Source organism: Orbicella franksi, chromosome 3 (assembly GCF_964199315.1).
Source record: "Orbicella franksi chromosome 3, jaOrbFran1.1, whole genome shotgun sequence".
Classification (NCBI taxonomy): domain Eukaryota; kingdom Metazoa; phylum Cnidaria; class Anthozoa; order Scleractinia; family Merulinidae; genus Orbicella; species Orbicella franksi.
Genome location: NC_138147.1, coordinates 5,794,270 through 5,815,566, shown reverse-complemented (window position 1 = coordinate 5,815,566; position 21,297 = coordinate 5,794,270). Strand labels below are relative to the sequence as shown.

Sequence of the window (21,297 nt, the reverse complement as noted above, 5' to 3'; positions counted from 1 at the left end):
CCTCTATGTAATTAATCTGTAGTTTCCAGGTACAACGCAATCCGCATTCGACTAAGAGGATGTTTTCTTGAGGGGATTATTAGACTATTAGGAGAGGACGTAAATTTATTTGGAGGAGGAATTCTATTTCAGTTTTAATATGGAGTCGTCATGAAACTCCTTCCTAAAATTGGAGTTCCGTTTTACCTATAAAAGGTGACGAGTTTCCAAACCTAGGGGGGGGGGGGGGGGACAGGGGGTCAGAACCTCCCGCCTCCCGCCCTTTTCCGTGCTGCTCCCGTCCACTGTAAATTGGCAGAGTCAAAACACATCCTAGTCATTTAGCTTCGCAATTCTTAAGCATTTCCTTTGTTTTTGAATAATTTAACAAGATTACCGCTGCCATATGTTTCAATTCAATGAAGTTTTGACCTACTCGTTTATCTTCTTTGAGTTTCACCATTTCAGTTCATTTTCATCGGCTCTTCAGATTTGTTTCTGAAATCCGTTTTCAGTGACGACGGTTTCAAAAGTTAATTCTAAATTGTCTCATGTTCTGATAAAGTATACGCATTTCCAGTAACCAGTCCGGCGTTTATTGGGATCAGACAGTTAAATCATGGAAGTAGGTCGTCTCACCTTTTTGCAGTTTGACAGCTTACGCGACACATGTGCGCCCACGCCGCTTGACATTTCATGACCTATGACGTAACCACTGTAAACGGGTTTACTATTTCACCGGAAGTAAGCCTGTTTTTAAGCCCAAGCGCAAATTTTCGTTTGCTCGTTTGCTAAGAAGTGACTGAGAAGACGTTTAATGCAAGTCAAATATATTTTGGGTTCTTGTTTTTGACAGTATTCTAACGCATTTTTGAATTTAAAAAAATTAGCGTTTCGCACCTTTCTCCCGCTTCCCGCCTTCTTAGAACTCCCGCTTCCCGCCCTTTCCTCTCCCGCCTCCCGTACCCCTCCTCCCCCTATTCTTCCGGACTCCAGCCCCCTGTCCCCCCACCAGACCTGGAACCATGTTACTATTCAAGTCTCTAAAATAAATCACTTTCTCCTTGACAGAGAACCATCCTTTACCGGTATTCTGCAAACCCAGTGTTCTTAACGCCTGGCTAAAAACCAGGATGATATGCTTTTGTTTCGTGGGAGGGTCCTCTGATGAACTATAGGGAGAGGCTCCGCCCGAAAGGAGTCCTTTTTCAGGCTGCAGGTAGGTATAGTAAAATGATTGAGTTTTCACGAGTTTAAGTATGGAGAAAAGTAGGAAAAATTGACAATTAGGTATTTCAAAGGGTCATTCAAAATATCTCGTACAGATGTATCACTGAAGTGCAAAGGCCTTTTTGCGATTTGAAAGTATCAATTTGGTGATTTTGTAGTCTGTCCATAGACGTTCATCTTTTTGCTACGAATTTTTTTCGAGCGCGAGAGCGGACGCAAAAAAATTATTTGATCTTTCCACATCCCCACCCCGTTGCGTTTTAGCGCGTGTATCCCACGCGCCGGGTTAATACTTCGCTAATCCAACGATAACGACGAACTCAAGGGTCTGTGGACTGACTGGTGTTTTTTTTAGGGGGGTGGGGTATAAATTGCTGGACCTTTTTGGGTAGAAAGATACCAGCGAGATATTATTTTCTAGGCTCGATAACAGGGTATCAAAGGCATGTGGCGGGGGTACCTTTTCGGTTAAAAAAGTTTTTCGGCTTGGACCTTGGGGCGGAGCGTCCCACTATGAAACTAACTATACTGAGTACAACCCTCAGGCCAGGTTCTTGATGACTGGTGGAGCTAACCAATGCTACAAAACGGAATCAAAACATTGTGGACTGTTAACATTGAAATTCAATGGTATATTTGTAGCAATTTATTCCGTTTTTCTCTCGACAAATGGTCTGTGCATGTGAGGGAATGCGATTTTTCAAGAGCTCGGACAGAAATCTGATCATGTACCAGTTCACCCCTTGCATCACGAGGGGAGGCCTGGTTAAGAGTTGTATCAAATTACATGCAAATAGACGAGACTTCCTGTCAAAGCTAAAAGTGGGTTATGGCTCGCAGTTTTTGCTTTCAACAAACAAATGAAATGTTCTAGTAGTAACAATAGATGAAGAAGTAGAAGTGTTTTTTTTTCGAGAGATGCAGTGTCCCTTTTGCCAAGAAGAAGTTCGCAGCGAAGATGACTTGCAGTTACATTGTTTGGTCTGTTCGTCGGCTTATGCAGGTAGTTACCGTTGATGTGCAATCGTCTAGAAAGCTTTACTCACTGTATGTAAAAAGTTCAATGTTTGAGTTGTGAAAGCATGATGAAAGGTGTTCTCCGCTGGGAATAAGGCGATTGAAGACAAATGCGTTTTTGAATATCAATTTGTTTGTGGTCAACAGAGCCTGGTAGAACTACAAGAAATCCCACAGTGGACAGTGTTGTCGTTCGCTTTCGCTGGGTCAAGTCGAGAGCATGCTTCGAGAGAGAAGTTCATCTCATTAGCTCACTGGTAAGTAAAGACATACAACTGGTTTATCGTAACTATTTCTGCAGGAAACCAGGGATTTTTCATTTACATCGCCTGATTCTTGGTGTTCTGTTACAATACTTTGTTAAATGTGGGATATCCGGAAGTTGAACTGAAGAAATTGATTGTGCTTTCGTTTGTTTACCTTTGACAACGCGTTTTGGTGGTCCCGAACAGCCTTCGTGAGAGCAAGTTTTTTAAGTGAAACGTTATTGAAAGTATTGTGGCTCGAAAAGCTTATCTAATGAATGCAACTGGTATTGGTGTCAATTTTTCTCGGCAGCCTATTTTGAATTTTGTGCAAGCTTGACCACTGTGGCTTGAGCTTATGTTTCAGCCCCCTCTTCATCAACGGTTGTATTTGTTTTGCTTCCACTTTCGCTTTCGAGTTAGGGGCAATTTCGACTAAAATTGTTTTACTTAGCACGTCAAAACAATTTTAATTTAGACAGACGTGTTTAACTTAACAAGATGGCTCTTCATTAAACTTTAATGGTTGTTCGTCGTCGTTAAAACCCACTATCTTTGCTAAACGAGATTACTTCGAACAATGCCTCTTCAATTATTAGTTGATTTTTTATAAGATATCGCTGACGTTGCGAGAGAGGCATGCCAAGGAAAAAATATTTCCTTTTACCCTGAACTTATTCGCTAATTAATAAGTAGTTTTATACAAAATAAAGCCACCTGAAAGTTGAATGATTGAGAAGTTTTTGCTCCAGACAAGTTTTCTATGGAATGGGATGGACACGCTATATAATCAGGTATTTTAAGATACATGTTCCATTCTGATTTTGCAGCCAAGAGTTGAGGTGGGTTCAATTCCCAGGGTTCAATTAGATGGTAAATTAGATGGTTTCAAACCCATTCAACCTGGCATTTCATGACCTGTGTTTAGACACCACAATTAATGCCCCAGACTCCAGACGGTGTTCCAGATAAGTGAGGGATCTCAGGTCAAAAACCCAACACGATCAGCTACATGACCCAACAAATTAATTGAAAATTTAAATAATGATTTGATGGGAACAGTGGGAATTGACCCATTGGAATTCCTTATTGATACCTTGCCTTGAAAACTTATCTGGAACCCCGCCAGATCGAGCAAACAGGGTTATTGACCTTGCATGTAGTTCTCAACTTATGACTTAAGTAGCAACTTTTTAAGGTGTGGGTCAATTTTTTCTAGGCCGGTTCTGTTAAACTCCACTGGAAGGAAGATGAAGGACTGTATGAGTCAGGCACTGTTGGTGTTCCAGTTGGATCGCATACCTGTCAGTTAGCTATTGGTGGTGATGTTGTTCCTACTGAAGAATTTGAAGTTAATGAAGACAGTGATGTTATTTTTATAATACTTCAAGAAGGTACAATTCCCTTATTTGCTGAACTTGCTGTACATGTAATCATTTATTAGAATGTTGGAGTGGCAAGCTTGTTTAAGCTGGCTATTTTCAATCAATTTGCCACTTGAGCAAATAGTATTTTGCAATCTTCCCCACAAGGTCTCAAGCATCACAACGTAATAGTGCTCCACTTACTTTTTGACCCAGTATTAAGTTGGACTTTTATATTGACTGTATTAATAAAGAAAGCAAATATAGACAACAAAGTGTTATACCCATACGAAACGAGCAGATCTGCAGCAGATCTGCAACAGATCTGTTTTGACAAAAACAGATCAACTGCAGACTAATTTATCGTCTGCAGAGTCTGTTTTCTGTCTGCTGCAAACGTTGAGCTTGAAAACTCTTCCCGATTTTAAGACTGCAGACGAAAACAGACGAACAACAGATCTGCAGAATATCTGCAGCGTCTGCAGATGATCTGCAACACGTTGAAGTCCAAAAACCGGATCGATAGACCATTCATTGTATCGTCACTTCGGTATAAACCTTAGTTGGATCAGTCATGACTGGTTCGTTTTGAGATGAATAAAATAGTTCGATTCTACGAATAAAAAGATAGTCGAACATTGAAAATGCGTAAATAAGAGGCATAAATGGTCAGCCACTTATGTACAACGTGCTAGTAAATCAAATGTTATACGTCAATTGAACACTTAAATTAAATGATAAATACACTTTCGACCTTAATTTATTTTTATTATATAGGGATTAGACACATATGCCTAACACATTCTTTCAATAAAATTTAAGAGCACTGCAGGGCACATTGGTGTTAAATTCCCAGTTCCAAATGCTCAGGGAAAAGCATTTCATCGATCGACATATCAGTGTTGATAGAACAACGATACGAAAGTTGAAGTCAACACGTAAATGAATCATGAAAAGTGGAATACGATGGTTAAATTTCTGTACTATGATTATTTTTCTTATACCTACGACAGCTTCAAAACATAAGGAGACGTTCTTAAAATCTTGATGTCTTCTACGCTCCGGAAATGGCAGAGGTGAAATACATCACGTTTCAAACCATCATTATCTTACAAGAATGAGTCAGTAACGCAGACCCTGATTTGCATAACCGGGTGACCTAAGTGGCATGTTTGTTAGTGACAAGAAATGTGATGCCTCAATTTGGGGGTATAAACATGTAAGTATATCGCAGCCATGAAGAAAATGAAATAAATGTACAAATTATCTTTACCTTTATTTGCTGTTCTCGACAAAGAGAGAAAACCACAAGTGAAATCTCATCGGCCGCTGCGAATATGACAGATTCTCCTGGCTGATACCCGACACCTGTCACACTTGAACCGTCCAATAAGAGTAGGAGATGTTGCTGACACTGATATTCCTTTCAGTTGAAGTGTCACATTCAAAGTTTGCGTGCAAACAAGACAGTCTGTAAGAAATTGCTTTTTGACATAAAAAGATGGCTTTTGCTATAGTTCTTTTGACGGAAGAAGATTTATATAGCGTCGCAAGTGCTTCGCAGGTACATTATGCCGGAGAAATCTTCGAGGGCTTAGACGCCATGGTTGACTGGGAGGAGGGAAAGAAAGGAAGGAGGACCAGTAAAAATACTCCCTACCCAGGGAAAATTATTAAGACTGGAGGTTGGTGGTTTTTCAACTGTTTTAAGACCTCTTTTAATGTAACATTCCAGCTTAACTAAACTCTGATGATCGTTCAAAAAACAGGGTAATTATCAGAGGTGAACGGCAAATCGAGAAACAATTTTATTCACAGCATTCTTCCCGAAATCATATTAACTAAGTTTGGAGTAACGGTGACGCGATTTACAGATTTTTACTGTTTGAGCAGATTTGCGTGCACATTGCACATACGTAGCTGTAGTTAATAGTAACATTTAAAGACCAGTTCAGGACGCTTGGAACATTTAAATGGGTAGTTTTTGAAATGAACAGGCAATCCAGCCATGCAATTTCTTAAGTAGAATAAATTAATTTTGGAGCGCAAAATAGAGGTAAATGTGACTTTATGAAGCCTGTGAGCTTTTATCTGTTGCTTCCTATAGATATTTATGTACAAAATATAAAATTTCTGGAAACAAACTGGAGTAGGACTGAGTGGCACTTTAGTTATGTAGTCAACTTACACAAGAAGGTTGGCAATTTTTGGGTTTTATTCTGACTTTCTGTACCTAAAACTATTCAACTCTTTTGTAGACTCTTCACAAGGCAGCGGAAACTAACTCCAACTCGGTAGGTTCAACAATCGATTTAATAACCAATTTAGTATTACAATCAAACCATCTAGTAGTATTAGTATTACAATCAAACCGTCTAATAGTATTAGTAGTACAATCAAACCGTCTAGTAGTATTAGTAGTACAATCGAACTTGTGATATACGCACAGGCTAGTATTAAGCAGTTCTGTTAGATTTTAATTTAATGATTAGGTTCGAGAACTTGCCGTCTGGCAATCAAGATGAGAGTAAAAAATACTACGTTGCAGGCCCTGGGAAACAAGAACTTGTGCCAGGATCTGGAATCTACATATCCTCAGCTAAACTTAACTCCATTCACATACAGTCAATGCGATAAAGACCCCAAGAAATTATACTTGCTGTTAATTGAAGCCTTCTTCAGTGAGGAGACTCTGGCAACAAGTCTTGCCCATGGCTCCCGAACACAGACAAGCAAAGCGGGTGTGCTTCATTAGTAAGGCTCTGAATCAAGATGTGGTGAAGACTTTAAAGGGCAAGGGCATCAGGCAGTAACCTGTAGAAACATACGTACACAAACACACATGATCAGAGATGATGTGTCGCATTTTTGTAATCATATTGCTATAATTGCGATAATAATAAACTGACTACTTTAAAAGTAATACATACATGTAGTTTACTAATATATTTTTATTTGTTATAGCATATGTTGGAAGGTTTGTCACTCTCAACGAACTGGAGTTTTCCGTATCCCAGATGAACCGCATTTTAACAAACAAAGTTGGAACAGCCAAAAGAAAAAAACTCAGGGAAGTATAGATAAGCTGTAACTAAATAAGAATGGAAAGTTCTACCAAAGTACATGTATTTTTGTGACCGTGACCGTTTCTACGAAATGAAAACAGCTCACAGTTTTTCTCTCAGTATCAGTATAATATAACAATATGTATCCAAGTTATTTATTTCTTCCTTTGGCGTGAAAAGTGCAAAATTGATATTACACTGATGTGAGGCTAAATGCTTAAATCATCGATAAAACTCCCTCAGTAGTTTTTTTCATTTTGGTGCGAACAAAAAACAGATATCAAGATAATTCTTCACTCAGTAACTTGCAGTGCTCGAATTGCCGCGTGACATACTTATTGTATTTTGGACTTAAAAAATGAAGAAAACATTTTGCGAGAAAATGGGCTTATTGAAGCAATAGAAGAAGTTGTTGAACGGAAAAAAAAATGTAGTTTTTTCATAATGCAATCGAACAATGTAAACAAACGAGTATTAGTTGAGCGAAGAGAATGAAACATTTTGTCGAATCACTAAAAATATTTACAAAGAGTTAGTAATTTCTCACAGCATGGATTAAACTCATGTTTAGTTTTTGTTTAGAGCAGTGTGTGAATCAAGTGCGGGTGTATTATGTTTATTCCGAGTATTTGGATGTGTGCTGTTGAACACACGAAATCTACAACGCTTGACAGTAAACTCATTTATTGAGAATACTGTATGTCTTGAAAAATCTGGATTTACTCACTGCAGTGACTTAGAAACCGACCTTATGAAAAGGTCACACTAAAAGTAACATTTAATCATTGGTCGCATATCGTGAATAATCTTTTGACTGGTCTGTAAAAACTGAATATGCCAAGTTGGCTTTAGGTTTTACTTTTATTGCTACCTACTAGAATACAATACACTATCTAAACTTGTTACAAATGTGTAAGCGTACTTTCTCAGTATGCGTTAACAGTGCGGGTCAAGATTCCGTCAGTGTTCTGTAAACCCTTGGTAGCGACCTCTCTTAATTACGGTCTTCGCTCGGCCCTGGTGTGCTGGAATATTAGTGACACATGTTCAAAACAAGCCATTCAGGGATCGAAGGTTAGTGCACCATAGACTTTAGGCCACAGTAGAATGCTGCAACGTGAACCGAGTACCTAATAAACAAATAATTTTGATATCTGTTGATATATGTAAGTAAGCTACGAAGCGAATGAAAAAATTGATACATAAGGCGAACAAAAACTCGATAAGCGGTCGCTGTTGTGCATTATTTATGTACTCTATGACTTACCTCTTTCGTTCCTTTAAACTGGCTTCATGTCAAGCAGGTGCCGAGCACAGACGAGAAGGAAATGAATCTCACTTAGTATCCAGTTTACTCGAACTCGTTTCTGTAAATAACCTGCCAAGCAAACCAAAAAAAGCACGCGAAGCCTAGCCTGCGAGCAAGCTCCCTTGTTGCTCGCAGGCTACGTGAAGCCTAGATTTTTTGAAAGGAGTGCTTGCTACCCGAGGTTTTTTTTATTCATTTGGAATATGTGGAAAATGTCACGCTAAGAAAATACTTTAAATTCCTGCTAGTGATATTATTTGCTTTATCTGTCAACATTAATTGTTTACTTTTGATGAATAACAAACCGACCTCCTCTGTCTATCTTTTAAATAAACGTTGTTTGATTGGTGCATTTTGTGGGCTTTTTGTTTAGCATGATAGGCTGATTTCGTCTGCAGAGTGTCTGCAAATTTGCAGACTTGTTGCAGATCATCGCTGCAGACGCTCTGCAGACATTCTGCAGATATTCTGCAGACATTCTGCAGATGATCTGCAGATAATCTGTAGATCATCTGTAGATTATCTGCAGATCTGCTACAGATGTGCCAGCAGATCTGTCACAGACTATAAACAGATCTGCTCGTTTCGTACGGGTAATAATTCCTTTTTATTTCATTCAATATATATACTAGCCTTCTCGAGTGTCAATGAAAGGTTGTTGGCGGAAGGGTGGGACACCAGAAGGAGTGGAATGGTTACTAATTTCCTAGGTGTATTTTTTCTCGCGGTGTTATGGACTAGTGGCTTGTCCTTGTGGGTAGTGATTTATTTTGCTTACTAGTCCACTGGCTAGTATTCAAAAAAGTGAGGCCCAGTTCAGACATTGAACTTTTCATGAGCCGAACCTAATATGTTGAATTTAAAAGTACATGAAAAGTTCAGCATCTGAATCAGTTAAGAATGGCTATTTGAATTTGGAACGTCTCAGTCGTTCTTCCCACCTAGCTCAGCCGGGTATTTTGGCTTTGGAACGGCTTTGATTCAGATGTCGAACTTTTCATGTTCCGAACCTAATGAATTCTTGGTTTTCATGTGACGTAGTCATATTCCAAAATTAGAAATTATCCTTCCTTCTGAGGTTTTAGTTTCATCAGATAAAAGGCCCTGTATGAACGTGACGTTTGGCAATGTTTTAGCTCGACAGAGTTCTTCTTTTTGTAACAGAGCACTCCAAGCTTTTGCGTTGCGTGACATGAAAATGGTGGCCAGAAAAGACTGTCGCGTAGGTCAAAAGACGAGTTATCGCTTTAGTTTTTGTTAAATAAACGGTGCTTGCACTAGAAGAAGCATTTATTTCAATGTGTCGGAGCACTAGAGTAAAAATGTTCGTTTCAATAGCAAAATTCAAGGACAGATGTTTTTGTTATTTTACGGTCGCCATGTTTGTGCCCCTCCGAAGGGCACAAACATGGCGTCTCCATACAAGGCTCTATAAATTTGGATGACACGCTTCTGCGAATAACGGGCGAATGAACAACAGCAGAAACCTGATTCTTGGCGAGGTTGTTTATATAGCAATCATCTATCATATCCTAGATTCTTGAATTTATTTATTGAATGGTTACGATTTTTAGTTTTGATCACATGACTGGTGAAAACCAAGAATATATTATTATAACATATTTTACAAGCAGTTTACACTTCGCCTGAAAACCACTGACATTTCAAATGATTTGGTTCAATGTCCTTGTGGGTAGTGATTTATTTTGCTTACTAGTCCACTGGCTAGTATTCAAAAAAGTGAGGCCCAGTTCAGACATTGAACTTTTCATGAGCCGAACCTAATATGTTGAATTTAAAAGTACATGAAAAGTTCAGCATCTGAATCAGTTAAGAATGGCTATTTGAATTTGGAACGTCTCAGTCGTTCTTCCCACCTAGCTCAGCTGGGTATTTTGGCTTTGGAACGGCTTTGATTCAGATGTCGAACTTTTCATGTTCCGAACCTAATGAATATATTATTATAACATATTTTACAAGCAGTTTACACTTCGCCTGAAAACCACTGACATTTCAAATGATTTGGTTCAAACTAATTTAAGTTCGGCGAATTAAGTTCAACATCTGAATCAACAGGGGTACTTTTGATAATTTGGGTTGGTCCAAATTCATGAAAAGTTTGGTGTCTGAACTGGGTCAGTGCCAACCACTGACCATATAGCAGTTGACACTAAATACGATAGTATTGCTTTAACTTGTCCAAGTGTACTGAATTTGTCAATGTTTCGCCCACAGCCAACTATGGATATATGTTTGATGAAAATGACAGGGGGACACAAACCAATACTGGTGATGTGAGTTCTGATGGTGAAACAGAGCCAGTGGATGTGCACGACAGACCTCCACTTGGTAAGAAATTTAACAGTGCAAAGTCCTACTTGCTAACAAAATTATGAACAATACTCTGCAATTCAATGTGTAACTGCTAGTAAAACTAATAAACATTATTGTTATATGGCTAGCTCCATGAGTGGACAAGATGAACTGAATCCTGCAATGTGATTAGCTACCCGTGCGGGTGGGCCTCGTTTTTTTTTTTTTTTTTTTTTTGGCATGTTTATGGACCTCAACTCTGTCTTGGTCCATAAACAAGTGTAAAAAGGACTTGGCCAATAGCCAGCCATCTTGCATCTTTACCTCACACTAGGTCAATAAGCCATATTTATATCTTTTGGCAGGGATTTTTCTATGTTTATTGTAATAATTTAGATTCAAAACAAAAAAGGCCATTCATATGCATTGTGTCAGAGGAAGATGGCAGAAGAAGAAGGGAATCAAATATTAACAGAATAGTAACTGTGTAATATTAAAATTTACATGCAGGTTAGTGGCATCCTTTATCCATAACCACCAACATATTATCACTCCTCACAATGTCAATGTATACATGTAGCTTACAAAAAAATAGATATATTAATCCAGGAAGAGACCATTTTGTCATAAAACCTAATTCTCAGAACTAGTATCAAAGAAATTAATGGAAACTGGTAAGGGGAAATGAGAGTTTGATGTAATGAGACTGAAAGCAAAGCAATCTCATACATTGTACACTTATAGACATGGAATCAAGGGAGAACCGAACTGAGACTGCGAATGAAATGAGTCCACTATACAGAGAGCTGCTCCAGCATCAGGTAGAGTCAAGTTGAATTTCATGCTAGTATCATTAGTAACCATGCACTAACCATATTCTATTTGGAATCTACAATTCTGATTGGGTTTTTCTTTGTTGCATACAAAAGCAATAGCCTCCATTTGGCATTATTATAAAAATATGCTCTGATATTTGTCTGCAGACATTATCTGTTCGGAGATGCAAACAGTTTTCTTAGAGCGTAGCTTAATTTTAAGAAGGTCACTTAGAGAAATCAAATAGCAGTGTGATGCTCAAAGAGTTCTTCTTTAAATAATTCACAATGATCTGATCACCATATTCAGTGAACTTTTGTGAATGTTGTTTTCTTTCATTCTTTTCAAACTGAATTGTTTTCAGTGCCCAATTTTTGTAAACAATGTCAATTCCGGCTTGGTTCATGCTATGTAATATTTCTTTTTTTTTTTGTGGTGTTAAGAAACTCATATTCAGTACCAAAATTGAAACACCTTTAAGTTTTTGTGCTCTGTTTTGCAAGACGAGACAATTTCAGAGCAATAGTAAGTTTTACAGGATTCTTGTCCATTTAGTTAATGTAGGTACACAAGCTTTAAGCAAATTGCAGTAGTCTACATGCTTGATGATAGTATTTTTGAAAGACTTACCATTTAAGAGCACCATGACTCGAAACATGTTTTTGTGGTAATTAAAAGCATATTCCATTTATTTATTTCCATTAATTCTCCCTGATGTTTCAGATATTATTGGCTTTGGAACTAGTAGATCCATGTTTTGATGTATTTTTGTGTAATTTTGTATAGCACCAATTATTACGCTATGGTCACTAATAGCTATCAACACAGCAAAGTCCTTAAAGGAAAGTAGTGCAAAATTAATAAATGAAAATGGCAATGATTGTTACAGAAAGATTTCTGAAAAGTAATGGTTACAGTATAAACTTGACCTTATTTAAATCATGAATATTTGGAACGTTTGGGCAATAATAACTGGAAATTTCAGCAGTTCAATCCATCCCAGTTGTGAAGAATATTAGACAAATAGAATTATTTGGGATTCATTTGTCCACATGAAAATTAAAATTGTTTTTTGAACTGTTTCCATTTTTTCGCATTTTGCGTGGTGAAATAAGTATTCTAAAAAATGAATAATGAATAAGCTGTAAACTTAACATACAGTACAAATATGTCAAAATTATTTTGAAGTGAAGTATATTTTCACAGTCCAATCCAAGAACCTGTCAGGTTTGTTCCCGTTTATCTATAGTAAGTGAAGGAAGAGCTCGGCAAGAGTTTGCACTTTTCATTGCTGTTTCAAGGAGAGCACTGATAATGACAAATGAGAAATTGATCAGCTAGATGCATCATCTCTGTTCATGGTTATTATTACTGCTAAAACTGTTGTCTGCATAGCAAAAAAATATCCAGTTGTTTCAAATTTGTTCCCCCATCTAGCTCAGCCATGGTGAGCCTTCCTGGGTTCCAGGAAGTGGAGTTCCATCACCAGTAATGTCTGATGTTGACCTAAGTGCCCTTGCTGGTCAGCGAGATGATGATGATGATGATGACCCTCCCATACTGACACCTCAGCCAGATTCTACAGAAGAACTGCAGCCGTCAAGTCCTGTTCTGTTGCATCCAGGACTGGAAGCAGGGGCTCGACCAGGAGACCTGTCAGGTGAAAGTGATGGCCTTCAGTCACTTCCTGATGGTGGAGACGTTGATGATCAGAGTGGTAGATATAGATTTGAAGTTCATCTCAATAATAGGAAGTCTATTTGTTCTGTGTAGACTTCTTAACTTATCAGACTCTAGTAGCCCATCCAGCAAAGTGGCAAATATTAGTTAATGCCTTGATGCTGTGGAAACATTATGATAATAAGCTGATGGCATGTTAGGCATTGAACAGCTCAGTTTCAGGTTTCTCTTGCGCTGGTGACCAAGCCTGAAAAATGATGGGCCAACTGGTTCATGAGTGTGTTTTTAAGTCATGCCCTGTGACTTTGTAACAACTGTTGTATGTTATGTGTTTTGTAGACTTGTTCTATGAATCTCTCACAGAAAATGAAGCAGAAGAAGTACTTTCCAGTTCAAGGCCCCCAGCCCCGCCCTCATCTGCCTCTCCAGTTCCTAGCAGCCACAGTGAGCATGACAGCCGAGTGTCATCAAGAGACAGTCCTGTCAATAGGTCAGTCAGTTCTGCTGTCACCAGAGTTTTAAGAGCATTATTATGTAATAAGGGCAGGAAATGATTCTCCAATATGTTTTCACGTGGAAGTTATGAAGGGAATCTAAATCAAATGCGACATTGTAATCTCTTTATTTTTTAGTTCAAGTTGTCCATAATTTAATCCATTTCCATGTAGTTAATCATCTTCAAATCAATGACTTAAACGTGTGGGTGGACGTATGACGGATGTTTGTTTGACAGACTGAGTAGGACGCAAGCTACATGAAAATTAAGTTTTCCCAAAGGAGTCGAACCCATCAGTGACCTTTTTCAGAAAGGGGAGACGTATAGGAACTAGGTCATGTAATTAGGTTCAAGTGATCATTCTTGTGTTGCTTCAGCAGACTGATTAACATCTTTTTTGAAGTGGATGGTTTGATTTTAATCTTCTTCACAGCCATATCATGTTGTCAAACAGTGCTTCTCCTTACTAGCTTGGGAGAGGCATTGTATGATGACACAAATAATGCTTGCAAAAGAGGCTAGTTAAGCAAGGAATCCAGAAAAACACAAAAGGGAAGGTTGCATGACAGTGTACATGTAGACAAAAACCTCATTGCTACTTAGGAGAGTTGTTATATGTGGAGCCAAGTTTAGTAAAAAGAACGATTCGGCTGTTGGTATTATAGATTATATGAATGATTGTATTCCTGACATACAGGATGAAAACATGAAATATGAAGACTATCAGTCAAGTTCGAGTATATAGACTCTTGACTTTCTACTAATCTTCCTGTCTACCTTTTACATCCAGTGTACCTAGTGAGGCAGGAGCAAGAGACGACTCCGTTATAAGTCCTTTACTAGATGAGGCCCTTAGGCATGACAGCCCACCTCCTATCACTGGTACCCCATTGACTGAAGAAGAGCACAGAAATGTTGTTCCACGATACACCTCCCCACATGCCACACCGGTTGGAGATCATGACTCCACAGAAGAAACAGACCGTGTACCACCCACTGTCCAGACTACAACTGAAGAGCAGCGTAGAGAACATGCCCATTCGTCTCTCAGAGCCAGTCCTCTTGGCTCTGTCTTGGATGCTGTTACAGTTCCTGTTGCTGATACCAATGTAACCTACAGCACACCAGCCGTATCACCAAGTGTTAATGAAATCACCTCATCTACTCAAAGACACAGCCCGGCAGGATCAGTGCACAGTAGTTCTTTGTTTTCATCTGGTTTACCATCTCCTATTATGTCTCCAAGAGGTCGCAGCCAGTCGGATACAGGCATACCAGTGGCCTCGAGAGGAAGCCCTCCTGGGTCCATTCACACCCAGACACAACGACCATTGAGACCCCAAAGCCTTGGTGGATCGGGAAGCCTCTTTGGAACAGTTCCAATTTCAGTGGAGCTACTGACAACTGGTAACTCTGCATCACATTTGGAAAGTCGTCGGGGACCCATTTCTGGTGCAGAGGGGTCATCGATATCTCCTGTTGTAAGGCAAAGTCCCACAGGGTCCAATCACAGCACCAGCGTTCGCCCTCGAGGCGGATCAGGCCAGGATGCTGATGCTAGCCTTCACTCAAGTCAGAGGAGTACTCCTGTACTCTCTGCCCATGGTGAACCTCCAGCAGGAGCCAGTCCTTTTGTGGCACCACCAAGAAGCTCGCATTTGAGTCACCGAGATGGTGGAGATAGTACACCTTCAGTGCACAGTGCAGGACATAGAACATCAGGAGCGGGAAACCCCACAGAGCTGCATATGGAGACAGTGTATAGACAGGTTACTGACACAGCTGCAATAACCTCTCGTAATGGATCTACAGGAGCAACTCCAGTGATGTCACCAACAGGCTCAAGGGAAAGTCAGAGAGAAAGTGAGAATAGCACACCTTCAGTGCACAGTCCAAGACATAGAACATCTGGAGCAGGAAGCCCATCAGAGCTCCTAGCGGAGAGAGCGTTTAGACAAGGTACACCTCCAGTAGTCTCACGTAATGGATCTTCAGCAGCAGCTCCTCCTGTGATGCCATCTAGAAGCTCAAGAGTTAGTCATGGAGAAACTGAGAGCAGCACACCATCTGTAAACAGTCCGAGGCATAGAACATCGGGAACTGGAAGCCCTTCGGAACTCCTTGCAGAATCCTACGGGCGAGGTTCACCTCCAGTACCTTCCCACAGTGGTCCCAGCAGGGCATCCAGAGGGCAAGGCCCAGTTTCTTCAATTCGAAGTCGAGCTGAGCATTCCTCTCGCCGTGTCGTGTCTCCTCCATTGTCGCATGAATCAGTTATTCCAAGCCGTGGAAGTGCATTTGCTACTGTGAATGGAGAAAGCGGACCATCTGCATTGAAACTATCGTCTGATTTGGAAGCTCTTAGAAAGGAAAGGGACACTCTGGTCGATGATTTCAGACAGAGGGCGGCTCATTATGAAGCAGAGCTTAGGAGAGTCAAGTCCAGGAATGAGGACCTTGAGCAGCAGATGCTGAGCATTGAGGTGGGTCTGCCGTAAAGCATGAGTAACAAACGTAATTCCAGTAACCTAATAGATGTTTTGAGATTGTTTGAGATTACAAAATAATCAGGTTAGTTGAAACCAGGGAAACAACGAGTTCACTCTCTTGTTGTTGCACTATTCATGATGCAACCATGCTGGTTTGAAGGATGTATCCCGTAGTGTTAAGTTGGAAGGTTGGGAAATTGAACCAATGTACACAAACATAATGGCTAGGACGAAATTCAGTTATCCTAAAAGAACTTCAATTCACTAGGCCTCAATTCATAATTCCTGTTACAGGCAGCCCGAAACTTTAAGTATCAACACAAAATTTGGCTATATGTTCGGAAGAAAAGTGATATTTTAAGCACCTTTTAGCTAAAGGCATTACACGTTTATTCCGCCAAAAAGTCACGAATAGTTGACAGGTTCTTCCATCTTTTTGGTAGTTTTGGAAACAACAGTGCTCACGTTTTACACAAATAGACTATCTGGCTCAAACATAGTTTTGCTATGTTTCTTGCTATTTGTTTTCAGCATCAGTGGCCTGTTTGCTATTTCTGTAATCCGAGTAAAAGACGTCTCTTTTGTCTTCCTCATTTTCAAGCTACCCTCTCAATTGCCACCTGATTGGTCGTTACTTGGTGTGAAATTTTCGCGCGCAACCAATCCGACTCGCAATGTATATGTGTAGGTGTGGGTCATTGCTATAACGTTTTCTTTCGATCGACAGTCGCGAATGAGCGTCTCTTTACTCGGGCTTACATTCTTCCCGCTCTTAACCGCGTTCGACGACACAGAGGGCTATTAACTTGCACGTTGTCTGTTTAGACTGTAGCCTCTCTCGCCAAGCAAGATGACGAGAAAACACATGAACTGGAGCAGAAAGTGGTGGATCTCAACAGAACTTTACGAGAGAAAGACGAGGAAATCCATTCACTGCAGGAGTCTGTGAGGAGACTGGAGAGAACCAATCAGCAGTTGAAGGATGAGCAAGAGAGTCTGAAAACTGTCAATCAACTAAGCCTTGAAGAAATGAACAAGCTCAATTCAGACCTGCAACTAGAGGTTTGTTGGCCACATTGTGAAACCGTAATGTAGATATTCTTGCGAATTTGCGCTTCTCATAGCAAGTTTGTGTTTTAGGCAGTTACACTTTAATACCAAGTATGGTTAATTTTCAGTGATAACTAAATTATTTAAAGATTTCAAAGCATTGTGCCCTGTGTGACTTACTGAGTCCCGATTCATGGTTGTCATTCTGCCATTATAGTCTGGCCCTCAAATTAAAGTATTCATTTCCTTCTTTTAAGCGGTAATTCTTAGTTTTAATGTCGTTTTGGCCGGTATGTAACATTTGTTTGGTTAACTTTTATGTTTTAGATAACACGTTTGCGGCGGAGATCTCTGGAATCAAACAGAGCCGGAGGAAAGATGATCGAGCTTCAAGTACTCAACAACACTCTCGAGCAGCAGGTCAGACAACTTCAACGAGACAACGACCGTCTGCAAACAAAACTAAAACAAGCAAAGCAAGAACTGGACACAATGAAAACGATAACAAGCAGAAATGGCTCAAGACTCGGCAGAGCCAAGAGCGAAACAGACTTGTCAAAGAAATTCGACAAATATACCTCATACGACAGACACAAGTATGCAGATCTGGAACCTACAGCAAGGTCTGTTAGCTTCGCCACGAGAAGCGACAGTTTGGGGCTCGGACCAACTCGGTACAGTTCGTTGGACACGAATTACACCCGATCCCACGACGCTGCAGTGTCATCTCCAGTTATAATGAACGGCTACGGCTCGCCGAGGTCTGAAGCCACGAGACAATCGTCGTCGTATACATCCCTCCAAGACAAGCTTGCGAGTACTTCGCACAGAAGCAGGGCCACTGTCCCGAGGCACCGCGTAAGCTCGTTAGGAGAAGACAGCGATGTCTCTGATGATCTAGAGCATGGCTTCGGACACCATACTGCAACTCACCCGAGGTGGCGCACACAAAGCTCCGAGTCTTCCACTTCGTCGGTCGTTTCGTGGGATCGCGACTACAGGACAGATGCTGCGACGAGGCAACCAAGAGCAAGCGCCTACAGTCAAGACTCGTCTCGGTATCAACAAGTTGACAGAATCAGTGGGCGTAGAAGAAGACCTCATTCATATGATGGAGGTAAATGGATCATTACGAACTTGGCACAATCAGGAGTTTGGCATAATACAAGTGACCTTGTCTGTGCCTTGATCTTCGCGTAGCGCTCATCTCCCTAGCGTTGTGTGACGATCCAAATAAGGGCTGCGAGGGATACTACATAGCATGACATGCTAGTCGCCACCTGCTCGTCCTTGTACCCAAACCCCAGACGAGCAGGTGACCAGAGTAAGCCCGTAATTTTCGTAAATATTTGTTAAAAAACGTGGCTTGGCCTTGTGATTCAGTGAAAACGAGCTCGCACTCAGGCTTGCTTATGTGTTAATTGTAACAATTATTGAAAATGTAAGCTAATGCAACATTGGCGACAGCTGAAAAGCTTACCGTTCTCAACAGTTGTTGAATGTCTTACATACCTTTCTCGGTTCTTACATTTTCCATTTTAGCAACGGGGTCCCTGAACGACGTTTTTGGCAGCAAAGACGACTACACTTCTTCGTACCACGTCAAGTCTTCGCCTTACTCCCATTCTCTGCGTGATGTTGGTCACCATTCCACCTCCTCGTCAAGTTATTCTACCAGTTCCCAGTCTCTTACAACCACTCCATACCATTCAGCAGTCACCGCGTCGCCTACAGATACGAAAGTATTCACCAAGCCATTTGCGCCCAAGTCAAGCAGCGATATTCAGGTGGGAATGGAGGTACTGGTAACGAGGTCACGAGGAGAGATTGGCCGCGGAGTTGTAAAGTATATCGGGCCATTGCCAGGCCGCAAAGACACGTATATCGGAGTGGAACTGGGACCAGGTCATGGTGAGCATATATTTTTCTCGATTTTCTATGTGCCTGCTTTGTTTGTGTGGTGTGATACTGGCTGATGATGACGCGTTGATGAGTAAAAAAGATCGTATTTTTAGTCCTTAAATTATGCCAGTAGGCAATAATAGTGATATATATTGCCAAATGCAGTCTTTTGGCTTTAAAGAAAAAAGATCAGAAAACACCTCGATTTATTGTTATCCGTGATTGATTACCTTGTTATGTCTCTTGAAGTGTAGTTATCGATGCAGCAGTAGCCTATTCCAGATATTCAAGTCACTGAGAAAAATTCTTGTCATCGCGGGGAAATTTCTCTAAAGTCGTATTACGAAATAAATCCTAGGCTGAGTAAGGAGAATTTGTACATCGACACAAGGTACCTGAAAGAAGAGGTTTGACTGCATTTTAGTTTGTAACGCATTTTGGTTCTTTCAGAGGGAAAGCACGATGGATCTTTGAATGGAGAAAGATTATTTTCTTGGTAAGTAAATCTGTAAAAGTTTGTGCAATAAAAACTAACGATAAAAATCACGACTTTTCGACCTCTTAGAGGTCATTATTATATCTTTTTTACTCACACTTGAAAATGACCTCAGAGAGGTCGAAACGTCGTGATTTTTTTCGTTAGTTTTTATCGTAAAATCGATCTCAAAGAAATTACTCATTAAGTGAAAGTTCATACTTATTAAATTAATTCAGGATTTGGCTTGCATCATCGATTTGAACGATGCACATCATCGAGTTATAACGCTTTGAATTCGCGATACACCGATGTTGATATGAAACGTAACTTGCGATGTTTCCCCGGTATTTTTCATGAGCTGGCAAAGTGGGAAATTCAAAAGTAATTTCTTGTTTTATTTTCTACAGTAAACCAAACAAAGGGATCTTCGTCTCCTTCAATAAAGTCGTCATGTGTTATGGGTGAAGGCTGCTCACTTGTGGTTTCTGCATTCCGCGTCTCGTGTATAAAAAAGAGTTTAATTTAGACTCCGTAGCATCTGTTTCCTGCGGACGACATACTTGCATTACATACAGGCATAGAAGGAAGGACACTTCATTGTACAGGATACATGACGGGCCTTTTAGTAACTCTCGTGATTGCGACCCCAACGGAACGAAAACGCAGTCGTTGGATCGAGTGGTTTGTTTTTTTGTTCGTGTATTTTAAAACCCGCCTCGACTTTTCAGATCGAGCGCAAGTAGTTCCATGTAAAATACATTCTCATTTCTTCTTAATCTGCGATTTCAGACTAGTTGCTAATAATTTCAAGCTTTATTACAAACAGTGAAAAGTAAAAAAGTTCATATTTGTCCAAAGGGCGGTGATCTTCAGTAAACGGTAGATATCATCTCCAAACAATCTAACACTGGTGTTGATGTATTTTATCCAAATGTAGTATTGATAAGTTATTATATTTATTAGCCTTAGTACTACAAGCATTCGTTACATATTGTGTCTTATAGAATCACTTTTGGTGAACAAAGTTTAGCAGTCTTATTACTAAGTAACCGAGATGCCAGATATGTGCCATTTATTACCGGATATATTTTATACAGTGTACGTGAGATTTTACGCGTTGCTTTTATCCTCTTGCTTCAATTTGCGAGCCAGTCTGTGTTTTAAAATAGTCAGGCCTGCCAAATGATCAAAGGAATAACTCCGCCCCAAGCGGTTTGTCACCGGCGTGAACCAAGGAGCTATGAACACTTGGCACGAGGTGTACTGCGTTTAGTTTTATCTGACGAGAATTTTGCTGTCGAGGTCTTACATCCTTACATAATTCATAGAAGTGCCAAATGAGAGTAGAAGTTAGACTGCAAAACAGTCCTGTTTTTTGCGAACGCGAGCGACGCGGGCGGTATTCGAACGAATGGTCTGGAGCGATTGTGGAAACGGTGGGGATCGGAGGTGAGGCTCGTGCGCTTCACGCGCGAGGATCACGCTTACGGTGCTTTTTGCCTTCCGAATAGGGAAGAAAAAACGACTGCTTTGCAGTCTAAGTAGAAGTGAGCGTTGGACTTTAATCTCTTCTCAAAAAGAGACTCGGCTCACGGTCGCTCGCGGTCGTTTGTGGGGCCGTTTCTGACGTTTCTGGATGCAAAACAAAATTGTCCCCAGGAACGGTCCCACAAGCAACTACGAAATGAGTCTCTCCCCAGGCTTCTCGTTTGTGTGATGACGATATAGTTCTCTATGTGCGGTTTGTACCGTGGTATTCTCGTAGAACGCCAAGTGACTGTAACGTTTTCATATCATAGGACTTTGCATTTATCCACAGAGTCGTTAAAACAATAAGTTCTTTATCACTATATATTCGCTAAAA

The 21,297-nt window shown here is 40.3% G+C and overlaps 1 protein-coding gene across 2 annotated transcripts; it reads left to right on the top strand.

The window, feature by feature from the left end:
* Positions 1-252: 252 nt before the first annotated feature.
* On the top strand, positions 253-21,295 carry LOC145480869 (uncharacterized). 2 transcript variants are annotated; one of them, XM_081459204.1, is made up of 13 exons: positions 253-2,212; positions 2,374-2,483; positions 3,691-3,865; positions 10,445-10,558; positions 11,267-11,343; positions 12,776-12,998; positions 13,382-13,508; positions 14,305-15,997; positions 16,829-17,065; positions 17,381-18,170; positions 18,596-18,964; positions 19,406-19,451; positions 19,841-21,295. In XM_081459204.1, the coding sequence occupies exons 1-13, from the start codon at positions 2,128-2,130 to the stop codon at positions 19,896-19,898; spliced, it is 4,104 nt and encodes a 1,367-aa protein (XP_081315330.1). In that variant the 5' UTR covers positions 253-2,127; the 3' UTR covers positions 19,899-21,295. The 2 variants fall into 2 exon arrangements, with proteins under 2 accessions (XP_081315330.1, XP_081315329.1); XM_081459203.1 differs by having other exon boundaries at positions 12,776-13,055.
* The last annotated feature ends 2 nt before the right edge of the window (positions 21,296-21,297 follow it).

Bases quoted from the DNA above. Each gene is read 5' to 3' on its own strand.
- LOC145480869 (XM_081459203.1), top strand. From the start codon at position 2,128: ATGCAGTGTCCCTTTTGCCAAGAAGAAGTTCGCAGCGAAGATGACTTG. The intron at 10,559-11,266 runs GTAAGAAATTTA...GTACACTTATAG, and splicing joins GCACGACAGACCTCCACTTG to ACATGGAATCAAGGGAGAAC. The intron at 17,066-17,380 runs GTTTGTTGGCCA...TTTATGTTTTAG, and splicing joins ATTCAGACCTGCAACTAGAG to ATAACACGTTTGCGGCGGAG.